Source organism: Protomyctophum parallelum, assembly GCF_964188405.1.
Source record: "Protomyctophum parallelum genome assembly, chromosome: 8".
In the NCBI taxonomy this organism is placed as follows: Eukaryota; Metazoa; Chordata; class Actinopteri; order Myctophiformes; family Myctophidae; genus Protomyctophum; species Protomyctophum parallelum.
Window position 1 is genome coordinate 10,058,696 of NC_139703.1, and position 25,187 is coordinate 10,083,882.

A 25,187-nucleotide genomic window follows, 5' to 3' on the forward strand; every position below is an offset into this window, starting at 1 on the left:
TAACTCTTGTCATTTCTCAACCGTTTCGGACATGGGGCAGCTCGCCGGAACCAGGCTGGCACCCTGGCCGTGTACCTGTGGGTCTAGAAGTTCCGGGGATCCCCACACGGAGTTGCACCACTCAGTTCACACGGGTGTGATTTCTTTTACCAACTGCAAAGCAGGCTGGTCTACTTTCTATCAGGTTAGTAGTGGAAACGTATCATTTCATTGGCTATGTAGTCACCTATCTTTCTGATTGGCTGCCTCGTCTGTGTGTGCAGCTGGTGAAATATGACATTTTGGGCTTGTTTTCAGCAAGGCTTTTTCCAAACTCAAAAGAAATGCTTCCAGTGGGTGTGGGACCACAGAAATACAATGATAGTGACAGATTGATGGCTTGATCAACGTGTGACTTTCAAAATGAGGTATTTGTATGCCCATTCCTTCTTTATTGAAATAAAACAAGAACACCATAGGCTTATAGCTCTGAATGTTTTTTTTCCCTCATACTAAAAATGGAATTGATATCGCAATAAGATACAGGATAGGCATATATATATATATATATATATATATGGAGAGAGAGAGAAAGATGGTCAAATGTAAATAAATAAAGGGACCTATAAATGGGTCCCGACCACTGTTTGGCAATGAGAATCGTGCTTTTATTTCGGAAAACATGGACAGGAAGTAATGTTCTTTTGATCACTGCTCAGCAGCAGCAATAAAAAGCAGGCGAGTTGTCACTCAGACAACTTCAGGGAAGGTTTTTGTACGGCAGAGTAGATAACGCGTCATTACGTGTAATACATGTATAGTTCGGTCATTTCTGTCAGTGACTGGACACACTACTACTACTGGACTGGACAGACATTTTTAGATTACATTGTACCGTACACAGTGACGTCAACGCAGTCCTGTTTTAACGCCAACTGGAGGCTAAACGGCTAACCTTAAGTTAGCCATGAAGTTAGCAATCTTGTATCGCAGAAGAACGAGCTAGCTAACGTTTAACCACTATACAGCTGTCTCGTGACAGCTCGTGACACTTGGGGACCAGGAACTATTTGATACCTGTCCTTGATCAAACACATTAACACAATACAGCCGCCGTGTTGTTAAATGTTAAATGTGTATTTAGCTGTGCTTATGTGCAATCACGGTTTGTAGTTATTGGCTGCAGACTGGCTGCAGTTCCCTGCTGAATTATGATAATGGACTGCTGGCTCGGTCTGGTTTAGTCAACAATAGAGTTCATGGTAGGTAAGTAAACACCATAATATACTCTAAGGTAAACACACACCCCGTTTGAAGGTGTGGCGTATGTTCTCGTGTGGAATTCTTTTAACACCTGCTGCTGCTATAGTGGCCATTCACTCACACCACGCCATCACTGTTGCATTTAATGTTGACTCTTCTTCATTTGCCAAGTCTCGTCGCGACTGAAGGTGGGGAAACCTGGTCCAGCATGAAGGCCTTGGCACCTAAGTTCTCCTTTTATGTGGGCTTCTTCGTGGGAACCATCACGCTCTACATTTTCATGCGGCAGGTGTGGTTTGAGAGAAGCTTTTCGGCACATCTGTCCAGTGGCGTGGACAGCGCGCTGCTCAGTCAACATGAGCTGGAGGAAGACGCGAAGAACTGGAAAAAGGAGAGATCCGCACTCTTTAACCTGAACCACCCTCACCACAAAGGTAGAAATTATCTGGCAGCGTAATTTAACTTTCCGTATGTTGCTTGAGCAAATCGCTCGTATAATGGCAGCACTGCCACAGCAGGTGTGTTGTATCCACGTCACGCGTCACTAGCCACAAACACACCTGATTGTACTGCAGTACACTTCCTTGTAAGCAGTGCACACTTCCTTGTAAGGTCAAAAAGTATAATAATTGGTTGCCGGTTTGGTTTAACCTTTTTCAAATGACCAGTCCAGAATTATGGTCCCTTTGAAGTTGACAGGACATACATAATTTCTTCCATCATATGTGACCTGTAATATCCTGTAGTCACTAGTCTCTTAGCCCAGCTCGGAACCCAACAGTACGTAGGGTCCCGTGTCATCGGACACCGGCTATTATGGTACACAGACATACATAACTTCGGAAACGTCCGTGCTGCGCATTCCTGATGGGGGTCAGATGGTCCAAAAGAAGCATATAGGAGCTATAGGAGACAACGGAAACGGCTGAGTATTTTCCTTTGGCGCAAAAGCCGTTAGGTATTTTTAATATTTGACCGTTTTGGCAGCTCTGAAATTCTCTCTTCCTTCCTTCCTTGACTTCATTATTGACATCCCATTGTGCCGCCTCCCGCACGACAGTGGCTAGCTGTAACAGAGCAGATCAGAGGCAGGAACGTAGGGACACACAGCAAGCCACTGTCGGCACGGGAGGCGGTACAATGGGATGTCAATAAGGAAGTCAAGGAAGAGAAATTTTTCAGAGCTGCCAAAACGGTCAAACAAAGTTAAATTGTTAAATAAAAAAATAAAAAATACATAACGGCTTCTGCGCCAAAGGAAAATTCTCAGCCGTTTCCGTTGTCTCCTATAGCTCCTATATGCTTCTTTTGGACCATCTGACCCCCATCAGCACGGACGTTTCCGAAGTTATGTATGTCTGTGTGTACCATATAGCCGTATCCGATGGCACGGGACCCTACGGGGTAGTAAAGTCATCCAAATGTCTGAAACTTTACATACCGTTGGGTTCAGAGCGTGGCTACTAGTCTCAGTGATATCTGTGTCACTTAAGTACTGTAACACAGTGTAGCCTAACCCTAATTTCATGTAGGGCTGCACAATTAAAGCATAACAATAATGAAAAATCCTTGTTTTAGGTTTCAGTTCATATCATTGTTTCATGTTCCATAATAGGGTACACATTTTACGTACATATGGAAATCCGTCGCAGTTCAGTGAAAAGTAAACATTGATATGATTGTGCACAAGAGCAGTGTACAATGTAAAAATACAGCAAGAAAACAACTGTAAAGGCAAATTACACTAGAGTTAAGTATTGTACTGTATTGGTGAATTGGACATTTAAATGCTGCATACTGGTAAATGTATTAATGACCTACAAAATAATCCAAGTATTTTATATAAGCAGACTCACTCATGCAGCATTAAAAGAGGGATGCCAGTGACTGGCCACTCTGGTTCTGCCTGATTGAGATGTTGTCAGACGTAGAAAAGATGCATGCCTACAGTACAGAGTACAGTCAGAGCACATGTTGTCAATCCAGAGATACGGCCCTAACCTACAGTGCATGCTCCAGCAAATACCTTGCAAAGTGTGGGTGTGTGAGCAAAACACAATTATAGTACATGGAAACCAGTTGGTTTCCATACTTTGATTTGTACGAGGAAACAGATGTTGTGTGAGGGTAGAGCGTATTTGTATACTAACAAAAGAACAAAAAGAACAGTTTGTGTATTGACTTGTGCTTTCGTTGAAATGTACCCATTCTGCATACTGAAGTAAAACTTCAATCAATGAATCCCGGGCTCCTCCTGTCCATATAACTGTACATTCAGCAGTGGCCACAAAATAAATATTGATTCATTCTCTTGTCAGGTGAAGACAGCCGTATGGCAGATGAGTTGTACAAAAAGGTGCGCATTCTTTGCTGGGTAATGACTGGACCCAGCAACCTGGAGAAGAAGGCTCGGCATGTGAAGGCTACCTGGAGTCGACACTGCAACATTGTTGTATTCATGAGCTCTGTCGATGACCCTGATTTCCCCACTGTGGGCTTGGGTACCAAGGAGGGGCGTGACCAGCTCTACTGGAAGACAATCCGGGCATATCACTATGCATACGAGCATTATGCCAATGAGGCAGACTGGTTTCTCAAGGCAGACGATGACACTTATGTGATTGTGGACAACCTGCGCTGGATTCTGTCCAACCGCACGCCGGAAGAGCCCATCTACTTTGGTCGAAGATTCAAGCCCTACACCAAGCAGGGCTACATGAGCGGCGGTGCCGGTTATGTACTGAGTAAAGAGGCTCTGAGGAGATTTGTCGAGGGATTCAAAAATAAGGTGTGCACTCACACTACCTCTGTAGAAGACTTGGCCATGGGACAATGCATGGAGAAAGTTGGAGTGAAAGCAGGTGACTCTAGAGACACTATCCACAGGGAAACCTTCCACCCCTTTGTCCCAGAGCAGCACCTCACAGCCACGTTTCCCAAGAGTTTCTGGTACTGGAGCTACTGCTACTACCCCATCTCAGAGGCAAGTCCAGCTAAATCTTTCCTTGTTTTACACATCTGTATTTACAGTTTATATGCATGTGTTACTGATGCCTGAAAACTTGTAAACTCGCATCACCAGACTTTTATCGTGATTTCGGTGGTTGGTTCCGATTGGCATCGCATTGTTTTTGTTCCCCACATAATGCGAATCAATTAGTTTCGAGTTGGAATAGAAAATGGAAAATTACACCGAACTAAATAAGTTTTAGGGGAATCATTTTGGAGATGCATCATGCACGTTGCTGGTGGCTCCGGTCGTTTGTCCCGGTCACGTGATGATGTAAAGTTATTTCCAGTCCGACCGGATCAGAAACCCTGAAATGGTATTGTACTTGTACTTTGTCACACAGCGGTGTTGCTCCCAGATGAAGCATAAATTAGGCTTTAAAGTTGCCCCCTTCTCTTATATGTTGATAATGGATGTATGCACATACAGTAGATCTGATACTGTGTTTAACCAAATGCCTTGATATATTTTCATACTCTAATCCCCCCCCCCCCCCCCCCCCCCCCCAGGGTCCAAAATGCTGCTCGGACCTGTCCGTGTCTTTCCACTATGTGGACGCTTCACTCATGTATTTATTGGAGTACTACGCCTACCACCTGCGTGCCTTTGGCTACAGGTACCGCTATCAGCCTCCTGCCCCTGCAGGATACAATATTGAGGAGTTGGCAGGATCCTGGAATATTGCCGAAGGAGGAAGTGCCAAAGATCTGGCTTCTCCAGAAAAAGGGAGGGGAAAGGTTGAACACCCACCCAGGACAGATGAAAAGCGGGACGTGAAAGCTCCTCCTACAGGTGATTAGCTGATTAGCAAACATAAAAGTGTGTTGACAGAAGGATTGTGTTGTTGAAGGATTTTACTTAGTTTGTACTGTGAGATTATGCAAACTGGTTTAGAAATTGTTTAAACTTTATCAATGAGTCAGACTATGCTTTGTATGTTCTGGGCTCAAGTGTTTCTTCATTTCAGTACTGTTTACTACATTCTTGATCGAAAATAGATTGCCTGCCTATTGCCTAAGGTAAATTATGGCATATATTTCCAGCCCCCCCCCCCCCCCCCCCAGTAGGTAAAAGTAGTACCTTGTTATTGGTTTAATTTCACCTCTCTTAGTTCCAACTAGCAAGCTGAGGTGACACCAAAAGGTGACATGATAACACTCCAGACTACCAACTGGTCTGAGAGAATTGTCGCTAATGTCAGACTCTATACTACTATGTACTACTATGGAGGGATGCTCCCAAATACTGTAAACAATCTTTTAAACTAGGTGTGAAATAAATCAATATTACCGGTAGTAAACGGCATAGCCTATTTCTCACCAAATTGGCCTTTATAGGGAGACAGATATTGTTTCCAGACAAGTTGCCATTGTTCTTTAGTACTCTTCTACGGAGAGGGGGGTGTTTGGTGTTGTTATGCTGACCAGCATGGCTACTACCTGCAGTGCGTGGTACTTGGTAGGTACCATGCAGTGGAAAGGTGCCATTAGATTACATCTTGTGGCTTTTCCTTTTACTGATTTGCTTGCAGGTAGTGCTCTACCACATTTCATGGAAATTGCAAGTTTTTTTTAACTGTAATGGTTTGGCTGGGCTCATCATGAAATGTATTGATTGCATTCCAGCAGTTGTATGTTGTCCCTTGTTATGGATAGATAGGTCTCAGAGGCACTTGCCTGTCGGGCAAGTACAGGTCAAAGTCTACTTGCCCAAACGTCATGCCCACTTAACCAATAAGTAAATCAAATTCATGTTTAATCCAATTCATAACTGCAGAGTGGCGACAGTTACTTTGAAAGTCTGAGTGGGCAACCAATAATATTTAATGTTTGCTTCCCACCTGCCCGTTGGGCAACCTGAGAACAAACTCCACTTGCCCGAACACTTTATTTACTTTCCATGGGCAGTCGGGCAACCGTTGGTGTCAACAGCTTATTTAGTTCAGTTAAGAGTAGCCATGTCTGCAGGCTATTTTCACAAAATATCTCTTCATCTCTTGCATGACACTGCAGAGGAACAGACTTTGTAGACTAGCTGCGTGCAATGCTTCCCTATTCATTGCACAGTGGCAATGTCACTAACCTCTCATCATCTCTCTGAACCGGACTCATTAGCTTGTGCCTTGCAAATTGTGATTGTATGAACCGTAAGCTGCACATATGACTTTGCACTGTGACATACATATTTAAGAATGATGGTTGCAAATGGAATTATTGCATTCTTCAGATTTAGGGACTATAGCCTTTTTAGGCATACCACTAGGCCGGGAACTTGTTCATGATGACCTATTTTGAGCAAACAAACAAAGCATACACCATTTGCGAATTGTTTTGTATTCTTTCTTTTATAAAAATGAAATTAGGTCCGGGTTGATTCCATTTTCCTGTATTAATACATACATAGATGTATTAAGTGTTCCTTCACCAAACAAGCATACTGTTTGGTTTATTAATTATGTGAGATTATTACCAAATACAGTATAGGGAAAGAGTTCTGGCATGCATTAGCAGTGGATGATATCACATTTCCCCAATCAATAAAACCCAACTGATTGTTGTATTATATTGCATTATGTTGTTGAGCATTCAAGAGCACTTTGGGGTGGTATTCATATTTTGTGTATTTTGTCCTTGATTTAACACTGCAATAATTGTCCTCTCAATGGTTATAATTGTATGTAACCAATGCCTATTAAGATGCCTTTTGTAAGTGTTTACACTTAAATCTATGTATTTCCTCTGTACGTGAGCAAGTAGCACGTTCCGTTTTTTGGTGGAGGGATGATGTCCATTTATACCAAATTAGCATGTAATGCATATTGACTTCTTATAAATCGTTGTACATTTTTTGTTAGTTGCAAGTGAATCCATTGCTTCAGTGATTAAGAGTTGCATGAGACTGGCAGTCAGTCTGAGTTTTCTATGCAGGTTATGAGGATCGATGGATATCAGTTTTGCTGCCCATATAATTTTAAATATAGTATCCAATCGCTAAGTTAATATTGGTATAAATTAAAACACACAGTTGCTGACAATCTCTCCCATTTCATAACCTAATTTTGTCAAAGGGAATGATGTACAGATCTGTATTTATGTTTGGGCTATATTGGTATCAATATACAGTAAATGTATCAATTGGTGTTTTGAGTCCGAGTGTGTGGGAGTGCACATTATGATCGCTGTGCAGTCTCAGTGAAAGGTACTTGAATCAGTATGAATAAATACATATTTTGCTGTAGATATTGTCTTTATTTTATTTGGTTTACATTATTGTATAATGTATATCGCATACATTTCACTTTTACAATAAAAATGACAAATGTGGCCTTGGATACGTGCTGTCAGTCAGTATATTAACATTAATCTCACATCACTGAACTAGCCAGAGTTTCTTAGTTGGAGGGGAAAGTTTTTAAAATGGCCTGTACAGTATGGCCACCATAGACATCCTATATAAGGCAAATATTTTCTAAGTTTCCTTTTGCTTTAATTTGCATGTGACTTGTCAAACTAGGGGGTTTTCATATTGCTGAATCCATTCCAATTTCTGTTATTCAGGATATATTGAAGATACAAAATCAACTGAGTTTGGTTCTTTTGCAATTCGTTTGAGGTTGATCCTGTATTTTCCATTGATTTCCTGTACTACAGTCATCATTTAGTCGTGGATTTTGTTCCACTTAAAGTAGGACTTGTTACCTCAACCTGCCATGGTTCACAAAAATGCCTCCTTTGTTGTGAATATTCCTTTCTTGTCTCTGGAAATTGGAGAGTGATTCCTAAAGAAAAGGGAATTTGGCTGAGTGATGGCCAGTCTCAAGACAGTAATTTCATGTATTGCCACTAGATGTCACATTACAAAGTTATGTCCTTTTCCTATAATTTACTGACCTACAAGAGTGATGTTTTAGTTGTTAACGATAGTTCAACTTAGAGCTGTAATGCTCCATCATCCGTCTGCTCCAATCAGATCTGCGTTACCTTGTCCGCACCCCCTTTATAAACGGTCCTCACTTCCCTTCGCTCATCTGTGCTTCCGTTCAGGTAGCACACAGACACGTTCGAGAGCTCACAGCTCACCTTCTTCATTCGTCATTTCCATCCAAGTTCAAGAGTCAACAAACTCCTCCACGGCCGCAGCTTTCATCCCAGGACACACGTCGGGTGTTTCGCCAGCGTCCCAGGCCCTGCATGCCTCCATCAGATACAGTATCATTCTAATTGCTCGTCACTGCTATTTATCCACCTGAATGGTTCAACCTTCAAAACAAACGTAACTGCTAACAGCCTAATTTCGATTCCGTTCCGATGCTGCCTCCGCACTAGCCACTTTTTACCCTGCTTGCTTGCTGCTGCTCAGTGCGTTGTATGTCGTGTGTTGCCGTTACAAGGCTGCTTATGCTGTATAGTGTATACTGCTGCTAATGCCTCATGCCACCAGTCTCGCACTGCTTCAGGTGGCGTCTGGGCGATCATGCATTAAACGTTGCTTTCACGGCAGTAAGCTACTGGTCATCCCGTGAACGTAGCATAGATCAGGCTGCAGGTCTAAAATCTACACGGCGTTTTAGTTCGTCCACAGTGTAGAGTGGCGACACGCTTTGTCTAGTTCCAAACTTTTTGTTCCTTGGCGGAACTTTCCCCCGAGATAGAACGAGCACTTCCGCATTCCATTGTTGCCACGAGAGTCAACACTAGTGTAGGCTCGAGGATCGTTTGCTTTTGCCTGAAGGCTGGCGTGCTTTGATGACGCAGTGTTGTGATGCGCCAGTGTTGGCTGTGATGAGCTGTTGGATGGAATAATAATAAACGGAGCGACCGGTGGCATTCCAATGATAAACTCCTCGTCATCTATCCTTATAAAGAGAGTCTAAAGCCTGCATTTTCTTCTAGCTGCGGCCGGCGCTACACTAGCGTCACCACTATCGTATCTTAGACTCCTAGACTACTCTGAGCATGTCCGGTGCCGTCAGGTTGCCACGTCCGCTCATTATAAGCGTCTCAGGCTTGTTTTATTTAATCACTTACCAGGTGGACGCCGTTGTTTAAACCCACGGTTCATTCGAAGCACCCTCAGTGTTACATGTTGGTAAATTATCCGACGCTGTCGGATCGTTTTCATAATGATTCAAGTTAGTTTTCGTGACTTGTTTTTGCGGACCTGGCGCTTGTCTCCTCCAACATGGCAACTCGGTGCCCCATTCATTCATGCCCTGGCAATCTACTAGTGCTCCAGATTCTTTCTTCAATCATGTGGATCGTGATGAGATGTTGAGCGTAATCGTAGGAAATTTAATGGTCATGCCGGCACCGCTCGTTCACTTGACCTTTCACCACCTAGTTAACTTGAGCTAGCCCCCTTTTCACCAGCGCCCCTCATTTCTCACGGGTGTGATTATCACATTGCGTTTGCTCAGGAATCGACCGCTTCCGCTTTCAACGCGTCAGTCACGCTAACTCGACGCAGGTATAGTGCAAACATACAAATGGCTTGTCTTCAGGGCGGCCGTGTTCCATCTGGTATTCCTCTCCTTTCACAGCAAATCTCAAATCTGCTGCCGCGTTTGCACATTGTCGTACCTCGCCCAGCAGATATGGGAGTTTTCGCCACGGGTCACGTTCTCAATCTCCAGTTGTAATCCGTGGGAAGTACGTGTCTCTGATGTCTCGGTTCAACACATGGTTAGAAAGCGTAGCTCGCTTTCCACTTCATTCACGCGCAGTGGGCGCATAGTCTGTCTTCTCTCAGGATTCAGGTCCGCCTATGTCGACCTTCTCGATGGCGAGACCGTGCTCACCGAGCCGTACCTAATTAAGATTTTCTCTGTTACTCACCCGTCAACTGCATTGTTTCTCCCATCAATTAAGTCTTAATATTCTACTCTCACTCCAACTGCCACGTCGGTCCGACCATACTAACTCCATGCTTGTGCCCCTCCTGTCCAGCTACCTGCTCGGCGATCATCAGGGAAACGAGCACTGTTCACGCATGCCTGGAAGGCCAGGTTCCCGGCTAGGCCTCAACACGGACCCCCACCGAGCTGAACTCGTCAGCCATCCACCGCAGCCTAATCCCATCAGCAGCCACGCACTGCAGCAGCCAAACCCAGCCGGCAGCCACGCACCGCGACAGCTAAACTCAGTCGGCAGCCATGCACTGCAACAGCTAAACTCAGTCGGCAGCCACGCACTGCAACAGCTAAACTCTCTGGCAGCCATGCACTGCACCAGCTAAGCTCGACAGCCACGCACCGCAACGTCTCAACTGCGCCGTAATGTCTAAACTCATAGGTAACCACCCACTCAACGTCTCAAACCACTCACCTCAACCCATTTCCGGGCGGGAACCCCTATCGGTATCTTACCCCCTCAGGCCGGGAACCCATACAGTACGTACAGTATTCAAATGTAAAATTTCGATGCTGCTTTATAAATATTTGAAGTTTTTCAGAAACCTTAGGTCAGGATTCAGAGGCGTTTTTAGAATCCGCCTTAGGCCTAAATGGATTAAGCCATAACCTATTCACAGCCTCCGTCGCTCGGAGAGCTCAGGCCACCGTGCTACACTCCCACTTCAGTTTTGGGGGGGAATTCCAAGCGGAATAGTTTCCCGCAGTCGGCCATATCACTATTAATAATTTCGGTTCCACGTCCACTGCGTCAGCCATAGCCCAAGAACCTATGTTCGTCAAACCTTTCCCCTCGGGTCTGCCACGTTCGTCAAACATCACGACGCCCAGTTTTCGCTCGATGCCCAGAGATCCATGGCGTCTACTAGTCCGGCACCGTGGTCAGGTACCTCTCCTCCGTGCTCCTCCCCCTCCACGTTAAGACCAGTTTCTTCCCTGCTACTGCGGAGACCGTCCTCCTCCTCGGCCGTGAATGCCGGACACTTCTGCCCCACGGAAATCCCTGGACGGGTGCTGCACCAGGATGTCTCTGTGGTACTTGACATCAACCAGGATGAGCACATCACCAACGAGCATCCGTACGGGCCATTACCAAGTATAACAGAGAAGATAGCAGTGAGGAGACTAGCTGGTCACTGCCACCGCCATCGAGAACTCCCGGCCAAGGCCGCACCGCGGGAACCAACGCTGGGCGTCGATCGAGAGGACGTCCCACACCTTCCTAGGCAGACGCACTAAAGAAAGATACCGGTGCGGAAGCACAAAGGAGCTGGCCAGATGTACGAAGGACCGAGATGACCGGAGTCGTCGTTGGAGGGCTCGTCTGAGGTCGTCGTAGAGAGTTCGCCTCCCATCTCCGCTCGCTGCTCCTAAGATGTGGTCTCCCTCCTGACCGCTATACTCCAGCCACTCCCTGAGAATCGGAGCCGCCACCACCGCTGCTGCCAGCGGCGTCTCCGTCCTGATCCTGCAAGCCTCGGGCCACTGGTCGTCCTCCGCCTTCTCCTCCTACGTCAGACCTTCCTCCGCCTCCGTGCTCGATGCCCAGAAGTCCATGGCGTCTTCCAGCGCGGTACCTACATTGACTGGTGGATGTGTCGGGTGGCGGGTACCTCCTCCTCTGCCCTCTTCTAAACATGTTCTCCCTCTCCAGGACGCCCACTCACTTCCTCCAAAACGACGGTCGACCCGTCCTCCGGCCACGCAGGCCTCCTCCGTCGGGAGTCTCCCTGTCCCGCCAGGCGAATCAAATTCTCACTCACTGCCCTCTGTCGAGAGGACGCCTGCTAATCAAATTCTCACTCACTGCCCTCTGTCGAGAGGACGCCTGCTAAACAATCATTCCATTCACGTTTCATTCATGCCATGCTAACCAACCTTACTCTCATCCCAAACAGACTCCGCCGGCAAACGATTTCCGGCCAACCATCCAGAGGCTCGCTAACCATCGGGCTGTTCGCCTACCAACCATACCTACTAACCATTCTCCCACAAGCCCCTTCCGCGAAGGCTCCCATGTCGGCGGCACCAGCCGTCGTGAGGCTCCAATGGCGCGGGGCCTTCCTCGCTCTCCCACGGATCCCTTCTCGCTAAAGGCCCCGGCTCGTCGAGGGAATCTCTCCAACATCGTTTGTATAGTCCCTTCCAGGTAAACCTTAATTTACTCCTTCCTCCAGACGTTTGCACCATTCCTCCAGGCGCGCACTATTTAATTCCTTTTGGGGGGCAGGCTCAAGAGCCCCCCCTGCCTCCGCCAGGCAGGATCCGAACCGAGGCTCTGGTCCGTCCCCAGGGGGCCCACGCCAAAGCTCCTCCACTGTCTCCTCCTCATACTGTCATCATTCTGTTATCATTCTGTTATCATACTGTCAGTCACTTCTCTGTCCATTCACTCAATCCCAGCTCCATACTGTAATCAATTCATCTGCAATAAATCTCACCTCCAACCTCCACCCTCCGTCTTAAGTGTAAGCTCGTTAAGAGTTGAAGTTTTAGTTGTTAACGATAGTTCAACTTAGAGCTGTAATGCTCCATCATCCGTCTGCTCCAATCAGATCTGCGTTACCTTGTCCGCACCCCCTTTATAAACGGTCCTCACTTCCCTTCGCTCATCTGTGCTTCCGTTCAGGTACCCGCCACCTCCCCGACGACCGCCCAGCAGCAGGCTCCACCAGGTCGGCCCCAGGGGGGCAGGCTCAAGAGCCCCCCCTGCCTCCGCCAGGCAGGATCCGAACCGAGGCTCTGGTCCGTCCCCAGGGGGCCCACGCCAAAGCTCCTCCACTGTCTCCTCCTCATACTGTCATCATTCTGTTATCATTCTGTTATCATACTGTCAGTCACTTCTCTGTCCATTCACTCAATCCCAGCTCCATACTGTAATCAATTCATCTGCAATAAATCTCACCTCCAACCTCCACCCTCCGTCTTAAGTGTAAGCTCGTTAAGAGTTGAAATATATTTACATTGTACATGTTCTTAAAGTTGGTGTAAAAGAAAAAGGGGCAAAAAGCAAAAAATATATAATATAACAAGTTTAGTGCCCGGATCGCGGCCCTCTTGCAACCCATTTTTTCACCCGGTGTCAAATTATCTAATGTAATCCTGGGCGCTACACTTCCTCTGCCAACCTGCGGGGGCAGTGGACTGACCTCATGCTTCCTTCTATGCATGAGGAGTCCAAGCTGCTTCTTTTCACCTGACTGGAGAGTTTCCCCGGCCGGACGTAGCGCACGAAAAGAACACGTTATTCTGACCAGGATTGGCCTACTGCATGTTTTTGTACCTATAGGGGACACGGGGAGAGCATTCAAACTCCACACAGAAAGGGAGGGGGCCTTTTCTTCAACATTTTAGTCCCTTTGATCTTTGAAGCACCAGGCTTTTAACTTTTAGCTTTTTAACTTCTTAATCTATTGAGCACCATGTTGATGGTGTGCTACTACTACTACTACAAAGCAAGCTGGCTCCTAAAACCAAACCGACTAATTAATTGGACATTAAGGACATTCCTTTAAAAAAAAGTACAGATTTGAATCATTGCAATGTTTCAATAAGATTAGTTGTTGGTTTTGACACCCACTTGAAAAAAGCATAAGAATGACTAATCAACTAAAGACCAAACCATCCATCTTCAACCACTTATCCGTAGTCGGCTCGCGGGGGTGAGAGCTCCAGACTTCCCTCTCCAGAGCCGCAACATTAGTGACTTCCTCCTGGGGGATCCCGAGATGTTCAGGCCAGTGAGTCGATGTGTTTCCTCCAACTGCCTCAGGGTCTCCTCCCAGTGGGACATGCCAGGACCTCAATAGGGAGACACCAAAGAGGCATCCTAACAAGATGCCCGAACCACCTAAGCTGGCTCCTAAGACCAAACCAACTAATTTATTGGACATTAAGGACATTCCTTTAAAAAAAGGCAAAAAAGGTGTGATGGGTAATAGATTAGAATCATTGCAATGTTTCAATAAGATTAGTTGTTGGTTTTGACAACTACTTGAGCTCCTGCGTCCCAGGAGACCAACAAAGACGTCATCCATGTCTGCACAAATGACAAGCAGCAAGAGATTTTCATTGATAATCAAGACATGGTTGACATGCAGAAACAAATATCTGTATAATAGACAGGATGCTGGGTAAATGAGAGTATAGGGAAGGTGGTTCTAATCACAATCTCCGGCAATAGTCCGGCAGCCGAGGTGGACGGGTGGGGAATTTGGTATAGTCTTTTTTATTGGCCTAAAATATTGTCTATATACATACTGTACATTCATGAGTCCACTTGCTGACCGGCTGTCACTATTGGGCAATTGTTTTTATAGGGGTTTCTTGTGACCCTCCCATTAACATCCTATGGCAGGCAAAAATGTAAAACGTCCACTCTAAGCAATGTCTGAAGTTTATTTAGTTCCATTTAGGAAGGAAATCAGCTCAAGTTACAAATTACTGCATTTTCTCACACAGGAGGCCGAAGATGACAGGCCCCCAGGAGGAGGTCCTTATCGATGCTCCCAACAGGCCCCCAGGGTGGTCAGACAGTATAGGAAGGCCTTATCGATGCCTCAACAAGGCCCCCAGGGTGGTCAGACAGTATAGGAAGGCCTTATCGATGCCTCAACAAGGCCCCCAGGGTGGTCAGACAGTATAGGAAGGCCAGTTGGTGTCTGGGTCTGAGTGAAGATAATGGCATGGCAACATGGTCTCGTAAAATAAAACATACAATTCTAATTTCTGCAAGGATACAAACTTGTGATTAAATGTTGAGTTGTAGTTATAAAATTAATATTGAGATCATTTTGGGACTTACATTGTTTGAATATGGCATATACATTATGTTACTAGTAACTACAGTTTGTTACTTGTAACATATATTTATGTAATATATACATTTCCTTTATGTGGTTAAGATGCAGGGGTAGATATCCATGTTCATAGACAATCTTCTGCCTCCATCAGCACCAAAATACATGGACCCTGGCAAGGATGAAGGTTGACTGCCAACTTGTGCCAAGCACCTTAAAGTAAGTACATCTCTACTAATAGAGAATTAAGCCACTTAATAAATACATCATAATACATTGTTTAGTTTAGTTTAGTTAGACCATACGTCTATGAAGAAGTTCTTTACTATTAAGAAGCAGCTGGGTGCAAACTTTGCACCCAGCTGCTTCTTAATAGTAAAGAACTTCTTCATGCACTGCAAAGCACGGAAAAAACGACAACGTTTTGATGTGAGATCAGATTTTATCTTCATCAGGTGTATTGGTCATGATCGTCAGGATTGGACATACGGTATATTAAAATGTTATCAAATATCTCAATATCGCTATTGTTTTGCACAATAAAAAATTGATAAAAAATTATCGCTAATCAATGCCTATATAGCTAAATAAAATTAGAACAGCTTGAACAAGCCAGGTAAGCCAGTAACTAGTCTCATATCATATTGATCAATATATGGGGGACCGGGGCTTCTGCTCAGCTGTTCCCCTCCCCCACCACCTGAGAGCACCACAGTCCGTGGACGCTTTTAAAGGGGGACTAAAGACCTTCCTAGATGCCCTGTGTGCTTTTTAACCTTTTAGCTTGGTGACCACATAATGCATTAATTGTTTTTATTCTTATCTTGTATTATATTACATATATAGCCTACATGCAAGTATAAAAACAATCAGTGGATGTTTTGGACATTATAAGCTTTATTTAACCAATATAACTACTGTCTATGTTGAGTTGATGGTAACTTTTATTAGAAAATGTTTTAGTAAAGCCCAGCATGCTGCTTCCTAAAATATATCCTATCTGGACCAAAAAGGTAAATAATAGATCATGTAATTGAATAATTATGATTATTGTTAATTAATAATAATTATAAATTTTTAATAAAGAGCTACCTAATTTCTTGTTCTTCATGACAAATTCACCATTTAGACAGTAAGCTATATACAGTAACTGCCTTGTGAATCCACTAGAGATTGTTTCAGTGTGTTCTTCAAGTAGCCTTTCTCTGTATATGAATAGGACTCGTCCAAAGTCAGACAGTACCACCTAGTGTTTAAATGAGTGTACTAAACAGCATCTTATGGGTTGAGACAAGGTTTGATTGATTGATTGATTGATTGATTTAAATATTTATTAACAGTTTGCAGAATTACAGTACATTTCAAGCACAAACTCAATACAAAGACTAAACTGTGAGTGGACGACCCAACTAAGCATTACACTTGTTTACAAGGGTCCACCATGTTCAATTCATCAAAACATTTAGAGACATGCAAATAGACACCTCTATAAAGTCTCTCAAGACAGACTGTTGCCTCGCGTCAACTTTCGAGGAACAACAGGGGAGGCGCTGTTTTCCCGAATGTTTGACGATGGGATTCTCAGATTGCTTCTATATAGACAAAGAACAGAACAGGAATTCATCATAAAGGAGGTACAAATGGAAAAGATACATACAGTGAGGGGGGAAAGGGCGGTGATTTTTTCCTAAAAATGTATTTTTTATGAATTTCTGAAATCTAAGAAATTGAATAACGTTTTGGTCACATGACCTCTTCAACAAAATCATTGTTTAAATTATTTGTCAGTAATTCCTACATCATGCACACCCTTTATTTTGAATTTAGGAACTTAGGCTGTGGCAAACATTTCCCTACATGCAGATTTATGGAACCTCCACCTATTGATTTGTAGATGGACTACGGTGACACGGTTCACGTTCAGGATCTGGTTAGGATTTGTTTGCAGTTTAAATTATTCTTCAGTGACCTTGACCTATAACTCTAATTCTAGATACCCCATACATAGAATGTTTTCATCCATGAAGAGCACCTGCACATGAAAGCAATCATTATTGGTAGCAGTGCTACTCGACCCGCGGCCCGTGGTCTGCATGCGGCCCCTGCTTAATGTATCTGATGGATAAGATTGATATGTTGTTTACACGTCGTGTCAAGTTGGTCACAGATAGAACTTTGCTGGTCATGATGCACTGTCTTGTTCTCTCTGAACCTCAGCCTTAAGTACTGTATTTCCCAGTGATAGTGAGTACTGGAAATCCAGCCTTATTTCATTATTAATTATTGATTATTATTATTATTGTCCTACATTCCTTATTTTCTTTTACTTGTTTTTGAGTGGTGCAACCACTCCAAGGAACAGAAATGTCAGTGTTCACCTATGTGACTACCTATGTGACTATGTCCGTGTTAACCTATGTGACTATGAGCACCAGTATGACTATGAGTACTAGTAGGGGCGCTGTTGTGCCAGAAACAGAGAGAGAGAGAGATAGTGCTGCACTGTTGCCTGCTAATGAGAGAGAGAGATAGAGAGAGAATGAGAGAGAGAGAGGCGGGGGGGGAGGGGGGGGGGAGTTGCACCACTCAGTTCACACAGGTGTGATTTTTATGTTTTGAGAACACTTGCTTCTTTGTTATATTAGATAGCTGTTTAGCTATCTAATCACCATCCCTCCCAGCTTTGGGTGCATTCCTATCAGGAACGTTCCCTTCCTAACTCAAGGTTAAATTTAGTCCATTCATGACACTCAAGGTTAATTTTATACCGTTCATGACACTCTCAGTTTTAGGGTGTTTGACCATGGACATCCACATGTCTTCATCACTTAATGTAATTTGTTTTATTACTGTTATTGATTTGATATTAATATTGGGCCCTTGGACAAAGTATTTCTTTCTCTCCTGTCTCTTCTGCTATCCTTATCACAGGACAGTAGCTTAGAGGCCAGTCCCAAACCTCTGCTGTGGCATTCCATTGCCATTATCCCATAGTTAAGTTACCATATGCTGAATTCGATAATTATTCCACACCATATCTCCCAGTTCAGATCTGCCAAACTTTTTTCATTTTTCCCTTTCATTCTCTGTCCATCCATTCTCCAGGAACTGGTTCATGCCTCCCCGTTAAGATCCGCCCGAGGAGGGCACAGGAAGTATTGAGTTGAGGGAATGAGGAATCCCATCTGATGTGAGTTTTGTCTAAATTATTTTCAGGATACATGGACATAGATCCTATGGACTTGTATCCAGGCCTGTTGGCCATGAAAACGCACCTTTGTTGGTGATAATATAAGTTGGCTTCCACGGGACCCCAGACTAAAATCTTGACTTTTTGCTACCTTCCGTCCTGAAATTATAGCCTCTCTTAAGTTTGCTGTTGAGTTTGAGGAGATTTGAAATATGATTAGTGCACCTGGCCGACAAGGCTCCCTTGTTGAAGGTCCTTTGGTCCATTTGACCCTTGACTCCAAATGTTAGATTGTTTTGGTCATTCATTAATTTGGTCATTCAAGGACCCATTTTTGGGTGGAGCGTGACATGGTATTCTTCTGTGTACCTTAGCTCCTCTATCTTTCCTATTTTCTTTTTTTTTTATATATATTTTTTATCCCACGATTTTGTAACCCATTTTTCACCCCTGTGTCAATCATCTAATGTGATCCTGGGCTCTACACACCCTCCACCAACCTAGTCCCCATATATGGGGGACAAGGGGAGAGCAACGCACTTGAACTCATGCTTCCTTCATGCCTGAGTGTCCAAGTTGCTCCTTTAGCCCTGACAGGGGGAGTTTCCCTGGTTGGACGTAGCGCGTGGAAGGAACACGTTATTCCAACCAGTTCCTTTCCCCTCCATCAGGCAGTTTGCCAGGGGGAGGCAGTTTTCCTATTTTCTTAATCATTCTCATTTTTCAGATCCACCATTCAATCAATAATCAGTTCTATTGTTGTGGTTTAGGGAAAGTCATTTGAGGTTTTCTACATTACAACACCTTGTTCAATTAATAGAGGGTATGCGCGTGACATCATCATCAAACCAGGAAGTTATGCAGGAATGCCTACTGAGTGGCTAAAAACTACTTTCTGGCCTTGACAGCCCATGCATCCAAACAGAAAAGTCATATCTAATTGCATTAAATGACATTAAACAATGTTAAACTCACTTTTCCTGTCACTTTATTCATGCGCATACCCTCTATTAGTTACATTTATATAATTTTTTGTTGCTAGTTGCTTAGCTTATGCTATTTTTTTTTATCATTAAAAATAGGTTTGAATTGTTTTATTTTTTCCACATTTGGACATCCTAAATTCCATCAATTATAACTCACCCATTTCCCATTTTAAATTAGGTTTATTTTATTCCCACCTTGACATTGTTTGTAAACAACAGGGCGGGTTGATGGATAAAATTGATATGTTGTTTACACGTCAAGTTGGTCACTTCATCATATTCAGTTCGTCAGCACAGATAGAACTTTGGCCCAGACCGTGTTCCATCTTAGGTCATTCATATTTGTTAGGTTAGGAAGCTCTGATCATCATTTTACTCCTACCCTACTGCCTGTTTACACAGGCCCCTTTTCCACCAGTTGGTTCCCAATGTGAACCGGTTCAGTTCTTTTTGGTTTTTAGTCCATGAGCCAGAGCTCCAAAATTGGAACGTTAATATGAATTGAGTAGGCAAAACCATACCTATATTAGATTGTTATCACCATGAAACTTCCCCAATTGAGTACTTACATGAAGGCAATGATTTATTATATTACAAATTTTACATTTTTAAATATGCAAATGAGGCATTATGTAGGAAAATATGCAAAATAATCAAAAATATGAAAAAGGTACTACTGTGGAAGGGTTATCATGTATTCATTTACTTGTATTGATCCTATAAACAATTTAATATAGGGTATAGTTTGCCCACCCATTTTGGAGCTCTGGCTCATGGACTAAAAACCAAAAAGAACTGAACCGGTTCCCATTGGGAACCAACTGGTGGAAAAGGGGTCACAGAGTTGTTCATCTTATCCTATTAATGTCATGTCACCATCCACGTGCCTAATCATCTCAGCCCTATATTAGTCAGACTTAGTCAGTCTCCATGCTGTCTGTCAGCCACTACGTTATAATACTGTAGGCAATGTTTTGATTTTAGACTATACAGGCATTTGACCTTGGGGCCTAGTGAGAAAGTAGATAGCCGCTCAGAGTGAGAGTCAGGGAGTGCTTTTCTCTGTTAGAGTTCACAGCTGCAGGGAAAGTTTATCTTCAGGTTGCCTGGCAACGCCAGCTTGTACACTCTCCCAGCTACAATGTACGGGACCAAGGAGAGGAATTCGAGGAATTCTACGTCGCTACACCATCCTCATCATCAATGTGCTGGACTAATGAGAGCTCGACAACAAGCGCCACCGTGGGACAATTACGGATATGAACTATTTACCAACCAATTAATTCATATCAACAATCTGACGTCAGATGAAGTATTAAGCCAGGTACTGTGAAGAGAAGAGTTCAGTTCGGATCCATATTGGTACTTTTGATCACTCTAAATTATATTTTAACACATTTCTCTTTGAATTGAATTTATTACCTACTAAAACATTGTTAAGCCTTAAACTCCCTCTCAGAACTTTATTTGCGTCTGCCTCCAAATTACTTTTTTAAATGTTTTTTATGGTTGCTGTCTTGGTACCTTCAGGATTTAAAGGGCAATTCACTCATTTTTAAGGTAAAGACATGAGCACTGCATTTGGGTCTCCTGGCTGCTATCGAAGGTATTTATATACACTCCTTTAAAACTATTACAGTATTCACCTAGGTATCAATTTATACCTAACAGTATCTGCGGACCATCATACCAATAAAAATATAATGAGTTATTTTCAATGTTTTGAACAAGAATTTAAGTATTGTTTGCTCCAAGAGAAAGTGATGTGGCCTGATGTCAGCGTATTAACCACTTACTTATTTTTTCACCTGTGATAATCTGTTCTGATTATATGTTCTCTTCATATTTTGTGAATGAAGCCACATTTTGTAACTTCATCATTAGTTAGTTAGAACAGTTAGTTATTTTGTTAGTTAATGTTTTATTTGTACATTGAGGTTTGGCCTTACAGATGGAAATGTGGCTTTTTACTGTGTGTTTCCTTAATTTTTAGACTAGTCGTGTAGTCTGTTACAAAATTAAATTGTAAACGTTTCAAAATAATAGACTTGGACTTTTGCTGAGTGGCCCCTGCATCTTAAATTAAGTAGCCCTGGATGGTAAAATCAGACACTGATGCATCCCTTCAGGGAAATCCTTCCCTGGGATGTTTCACTGCTAAAGAAATGGTCTTTTATAGTGTGAAAGAATGGAATCTGAGAGGGTAAAATGGTCCTCTCTTAATTAGAGCTCAGAAGAGCTGGAACGTCATTCCTTTGACTTCTTAGTAAAGGGAGAAATTTGCTCAGGGCATGAGGGGGTAGTTCTGCCAAGAATGTGGGTCAAAGACCAACTCAGTATATTAAAAGGGAGTAGAAAGAGAGAAGCACGAGAGAATAAGAGGGTGGCAGGGCAAACAAACAAAAACGTTTTAGAAAACGTGGACCTACTCCATGTGAATCAATATTCTAGCCCTGATCTCCCTGTTGAGCAATGGGGCCAACTAAGAGAGAGGGGAGAGAGAGAGAGAGAGAGAGAGAGAGAGATGTAGGGGGAGTAGGGGAAGTTGTTTAACAGGACCAAATCTCATTGGAGGCAAAGAAAGAGAAGATCTCTGTGCATGCTTTTAAGTAAGTGAAAACAAGTCACATCTTATGTGTAGTAATAATACTATCTTCAAGTCGGACGCTGGATTAAAGAGCAGTTTCTTACGGTATTTTTTGGCATTTTTTTTTCATCCTTTTTTGTTAATGTAAAGGTTGGGAGAAATAGTTGCCAGAGCGTGTCCTCTTTATCTGTTTGTGCACATTCTATACTGCAGTGCAGAACAGGTTTGAAATGAAGCAAATATTATTGTGTTCTGGCTGGGAGCAATATTGTTGTTGTTTTCTTCACTGTTATGTACCATTGTGATCATGCACCAAAATTCGGAATGTAAAACGTGTAAACTGTAGTGGGTTTTATACTCATAACTGAAGTCATGGGCATTGTGATTCATGTAGTAATAGGGCCACACTCAACTAGAACTACAGCCAATGAGCACCAAGAATATAGATACATGCTGGGTCAACACATTTTAGGTGTACCTGTAATTTATGAGATTTTAAAATAATAATAGTTTTAATGATACAGAAAGTATTGCCAAAGAAACAAATGGTGCGTACATAACACAATGTTCGTGTGAGGAAATGGGACAAAAATAAGGACTACTCAGTGATCTATAGTTGGCATAGAATACCGGAAAGTTACATGGAAAATTCACATTATAGGCCTATTCTCTTACAATTACAATTTACAATTTAGGCATTTAGCAGACGCTCTTAATCCAGAGCGACTTACATTTAAGCAAGAACAAAAGCATGGGAATACATCACATAAAAGCATTTATCAATATCATGAAACATGCGTAAGCTAAGAAAGTAACAGTGGAATATCTATATAATGAAACTATACATACACTATACATATAAACTATACATATTTACTACTATGCTATACATATGTACTATGGCGTGCTATGACTATATACAATACAATTATAGTGCTGTCTACATAACATCACTATAATTGTATTGTATTGTATATAGTCATAGCACGCACTTCTCTATCAATTACTTAACACAGGACAGGCTCTGAAAAGGTTTACTTGTTTCAATTTCAGTAATGAGGATCATCTCACTAATCAACCGACTATTTACCATATTACTTTCTTGTTCTTCCAGACTCTTTGACTGTGGCCACTGAAACGAGCTTTTCCGAGGATAATGAGGCACTCAACACTACAGTGGCTGATTCTGATCCAGCTACTGCTGAACGAGCAGGCTCTCTGCAGGGCATCACCTCCTGTGACCCTCAGAAACGCTCTTCCAAGTACCATCATCCAGGAAGACGGAGGAACGAAGCAGTCTCTCCTGGGATCCCAACCCCAACTCAGTTTCCCACATGGGAAGAAGGGTCCCTCTATGCCTATAATGGGTGTGCCAAAAGAAGACAAGCTTCAGTCCTCCAAACGTATAATATCCACTCTCAGGGAAAAGCTCAAGATCTCATTGAAAGATCATTCAAGGGACCGTCACCAAATTCGTGGGAACGTCAGGTGCGGAGAGCTGCTTTCTGCTACCACCCTCGGTGATCCGTCCTCCACCCTGTTCCCTCAGGAGCTCCTGAGTCTCTCCATGGTGTCCGTGCTAGTGGTGGTAGGTTGCCAACATGAGGCAGAGACCCTGGTGATCAAGCTGTTTGACTTGCTGGGAATGGCTGACACAGAGGAGCTCCTGATGGAGGTAGCGAGTGTGATAGAGAGGAGGGCAACACATGACTTGCCGCCATCACTGGAATCACCTGTGGACAGGACAGAGCAGAGCCACCTAGAGGCAGTGATGTTTAACATTCGGCAGCTGGCCATGGCTGGAGAGGTGCACATGGGCAAGGGAGAGCTGTGTGAAGGCTGGACTCGGGTGAATGGAACCATACTACTGGGAAAGACTGTGGAGGGAGACACCGGGGGGCTTCGGGAGGCCGTGAGGACCTGTGAGAGTCTGGGATTCCAGTGTGCTGGAGTGACACAGGGCGGTTTACTCGAACCTGGGCAGTATAGGGCAGTGCTGAAGAAAGGCAGCCACATCTTGCCCTCAGAATCCCTGGAGGCTGAGTGTTGGATCCGGCAGTGCAACATGGAGCGGGATACCAATTCACTCCCTGCAGCAGCAGGTGGCCGGGCAAGGCGAAGTCCCCGCAGGAGCTGTATAAACGAAGAGGAGGAGCAGGTCTACCGTGTGGTGGAGTGGATTCCTGGCATCAGCACCCTCTACAACATGGCTACTGCTATGTATTATGCATCGATCAATTGCACTGAGACAGCCAAGCAGAGAGCCATACTGAGCGCGGTCGATCTCGGCACCGATGCTCTTATGGCCGCCACGGGGGGGAGTGCTGGGGTGGCTGGCTACGCCCTTGGCGCAGGAGTGAAGACGGGCGTGAAGGCCGGAATCAAGCACCTGCTCAACTCCATGAAGGAGGAAGACGACCTGCTTGTGAACCAGAACCTGTACAGCTGGGAAGAGGGACTCATCACAATAAACTAGAGTTTAAAAAAAGCAAAGAATGTATCTCTTTCCAACATTTCCATTTCCATTTCGGCTACATGTACACCTTGTTTGCAAGTGGAGCAACGAATGGCCAATGATGAGGGATATCAAAATCTTAGTTTTTCCTATCTTGTCGTTTTGAAGTTGTAATCCAATACCGTAATTGAGAAAGTGTATTCAGATCATAATTACCTGTATCCACAGAAGCATGTTTGAAAAGGGGGGGGAAGCTTTTTGTTTGTGTGTTAATGTGCACAAACAATTTAACAGTAAAATAGTTATATTTTATAACAATTTAGTAAAATAGTTATAACTATAGATATATAATAGAATATTATAATATATCAGTAATTTATGGTTGTATTCAAATCTGTAAAAATGGCTTTGTGTTGTCAGCTTTACTTTGCAATAGTTCTTTGTAGCCACACTAATCCAAAAGTGCAATGAAAATAATAATTCATTGTAACTTGATTGTTTCATACAACAATATTTATAAAGTTTATTAATCCAATAATCTGTAGCAACAATCTCTAACCACATGAGTAAACCTACCATCCCTAACTTTACAAATGGCTAATTGTAATTTGTAAGAGATTTGGCACACCCATTAGAAAAGTTCTGGTCTTTAGGAACCAAATATATTAAACCCTCAAGACCTACATTCTTCCTCTCAAGCAACACCTTTTCCCAAATTCTTGTCTTTCCTCCCAATATGGTATGATTTCAGGTCACACTCAAATGTTCACCTCTGGTTTAATTGCAGAGATTATTGCTTCTGTACTACATTTTGTGGGGTTTTGTTTTATTATGTCTCAATAAATGTAACATTAAATGTCCATCTATGATTGATCTATAGTATATTTTACTTACTATCAATCAACACATTTTTACCAAATATAACAACAATAACAATGATAATAATTACTATAATAATAATAATAACTAGAAATGCACTCTGTCGAGGTGCCAACTATACTATCCTTGCA

The 25,187-nt window shown here is 43.3% G+C and overlaps 2 protein-coding genes across 4 annotated transcripts; both read left to right on the plus strand.

Moving 5' to 3' along the window:
• The first annotated feature begins 740 nt into the window (after positions 1–740).
• On the plus strand, positions 741–7,489 carry c1galt1lb (core 1 synthase, glycoprotein-N-acetylgalactosamine 3-beta-galactosyltransferase 1, like b). 3 transcript variants are annotated; one of them, XM_083770426.1, is made up of 4 exons: positions 741–1,245; positions 1,414–1,676; positions 3,561–4,225; positions 4,762–7,489. In XM_083770426.1, the coding sequence occupies exons 2-4, from the start codon at positions 1,451–1,453 to the stop codon at positions 5,050–5,052; spliced, it is 1,182 nt and encodes a 393-aa protein (XP_083626552.1). In that variant the 5' UTR covers positions 741–1,245; positions 1,414–1,450; the 3' UTR covers positions 5,053–7,489. The 3 variants fall into 3 exon arrangements, with proteins under 3 accessions (XP_083626552.1, XP_083626553.1, XP_083626551.1); XM_083770427.1 differs by having other exon boundaries at positions 741–1,241; XM_083770425.1 differs by lacking the exon at positions 741–1,245 and having other exon boundaries at positions 1,265–1,676.
• A 14,223-nt stretch (positions 7,490–21,712) lies between these two features.
• Positions 21,713–24,198, plus strand: apof (apolipoprotein F; the record flags this gene model as incomplete). Its single annotated transcript, XM_083772301.1, has 2 exons — positions 21,713–21,744; positions 22,837–24,198. The coding sequence occupies exon 2, from the start codon at positions 22,879–22,881 to the stop codon at positions 24,196–24,198; it is 1,320 nt and encodes a 439-aa protein (XP_083628427.1). The 5' UTR covers positions 21,713–21,744; positions 22,837–22,878.
• Positions 24,199–25,187: the final 989 nt, after the last annotated feature.

What these genes read in the sequence shown, in the direction of transcription:
- c1galt1lb (XM_083770425.1), top strand. Translation starts at nt 1,388, where the DNA reads ATGTTGACTCTTCTTCATTTGCCAAGTCTCGTCGCGACTGAAGGTGGG. An exon ending in GAACCACCCTCACCACAAAG is followed by an intron (nt 1,677 to 3,560) that starts GTAGAAATTATC and finishes TTCTCTTGTCAG; the next exon opens with GTGAAGACAGCCGTATGGCA. An exon ending in GCTACTACCCCATCTCAGAG is followed by an intron (nt 4,226 to 4,761) that starts GCAAGTCCAGCT and finishes CCCCCCCCCCAG; the next exon opens with GGTCCAAAATGCTGCTCGGA.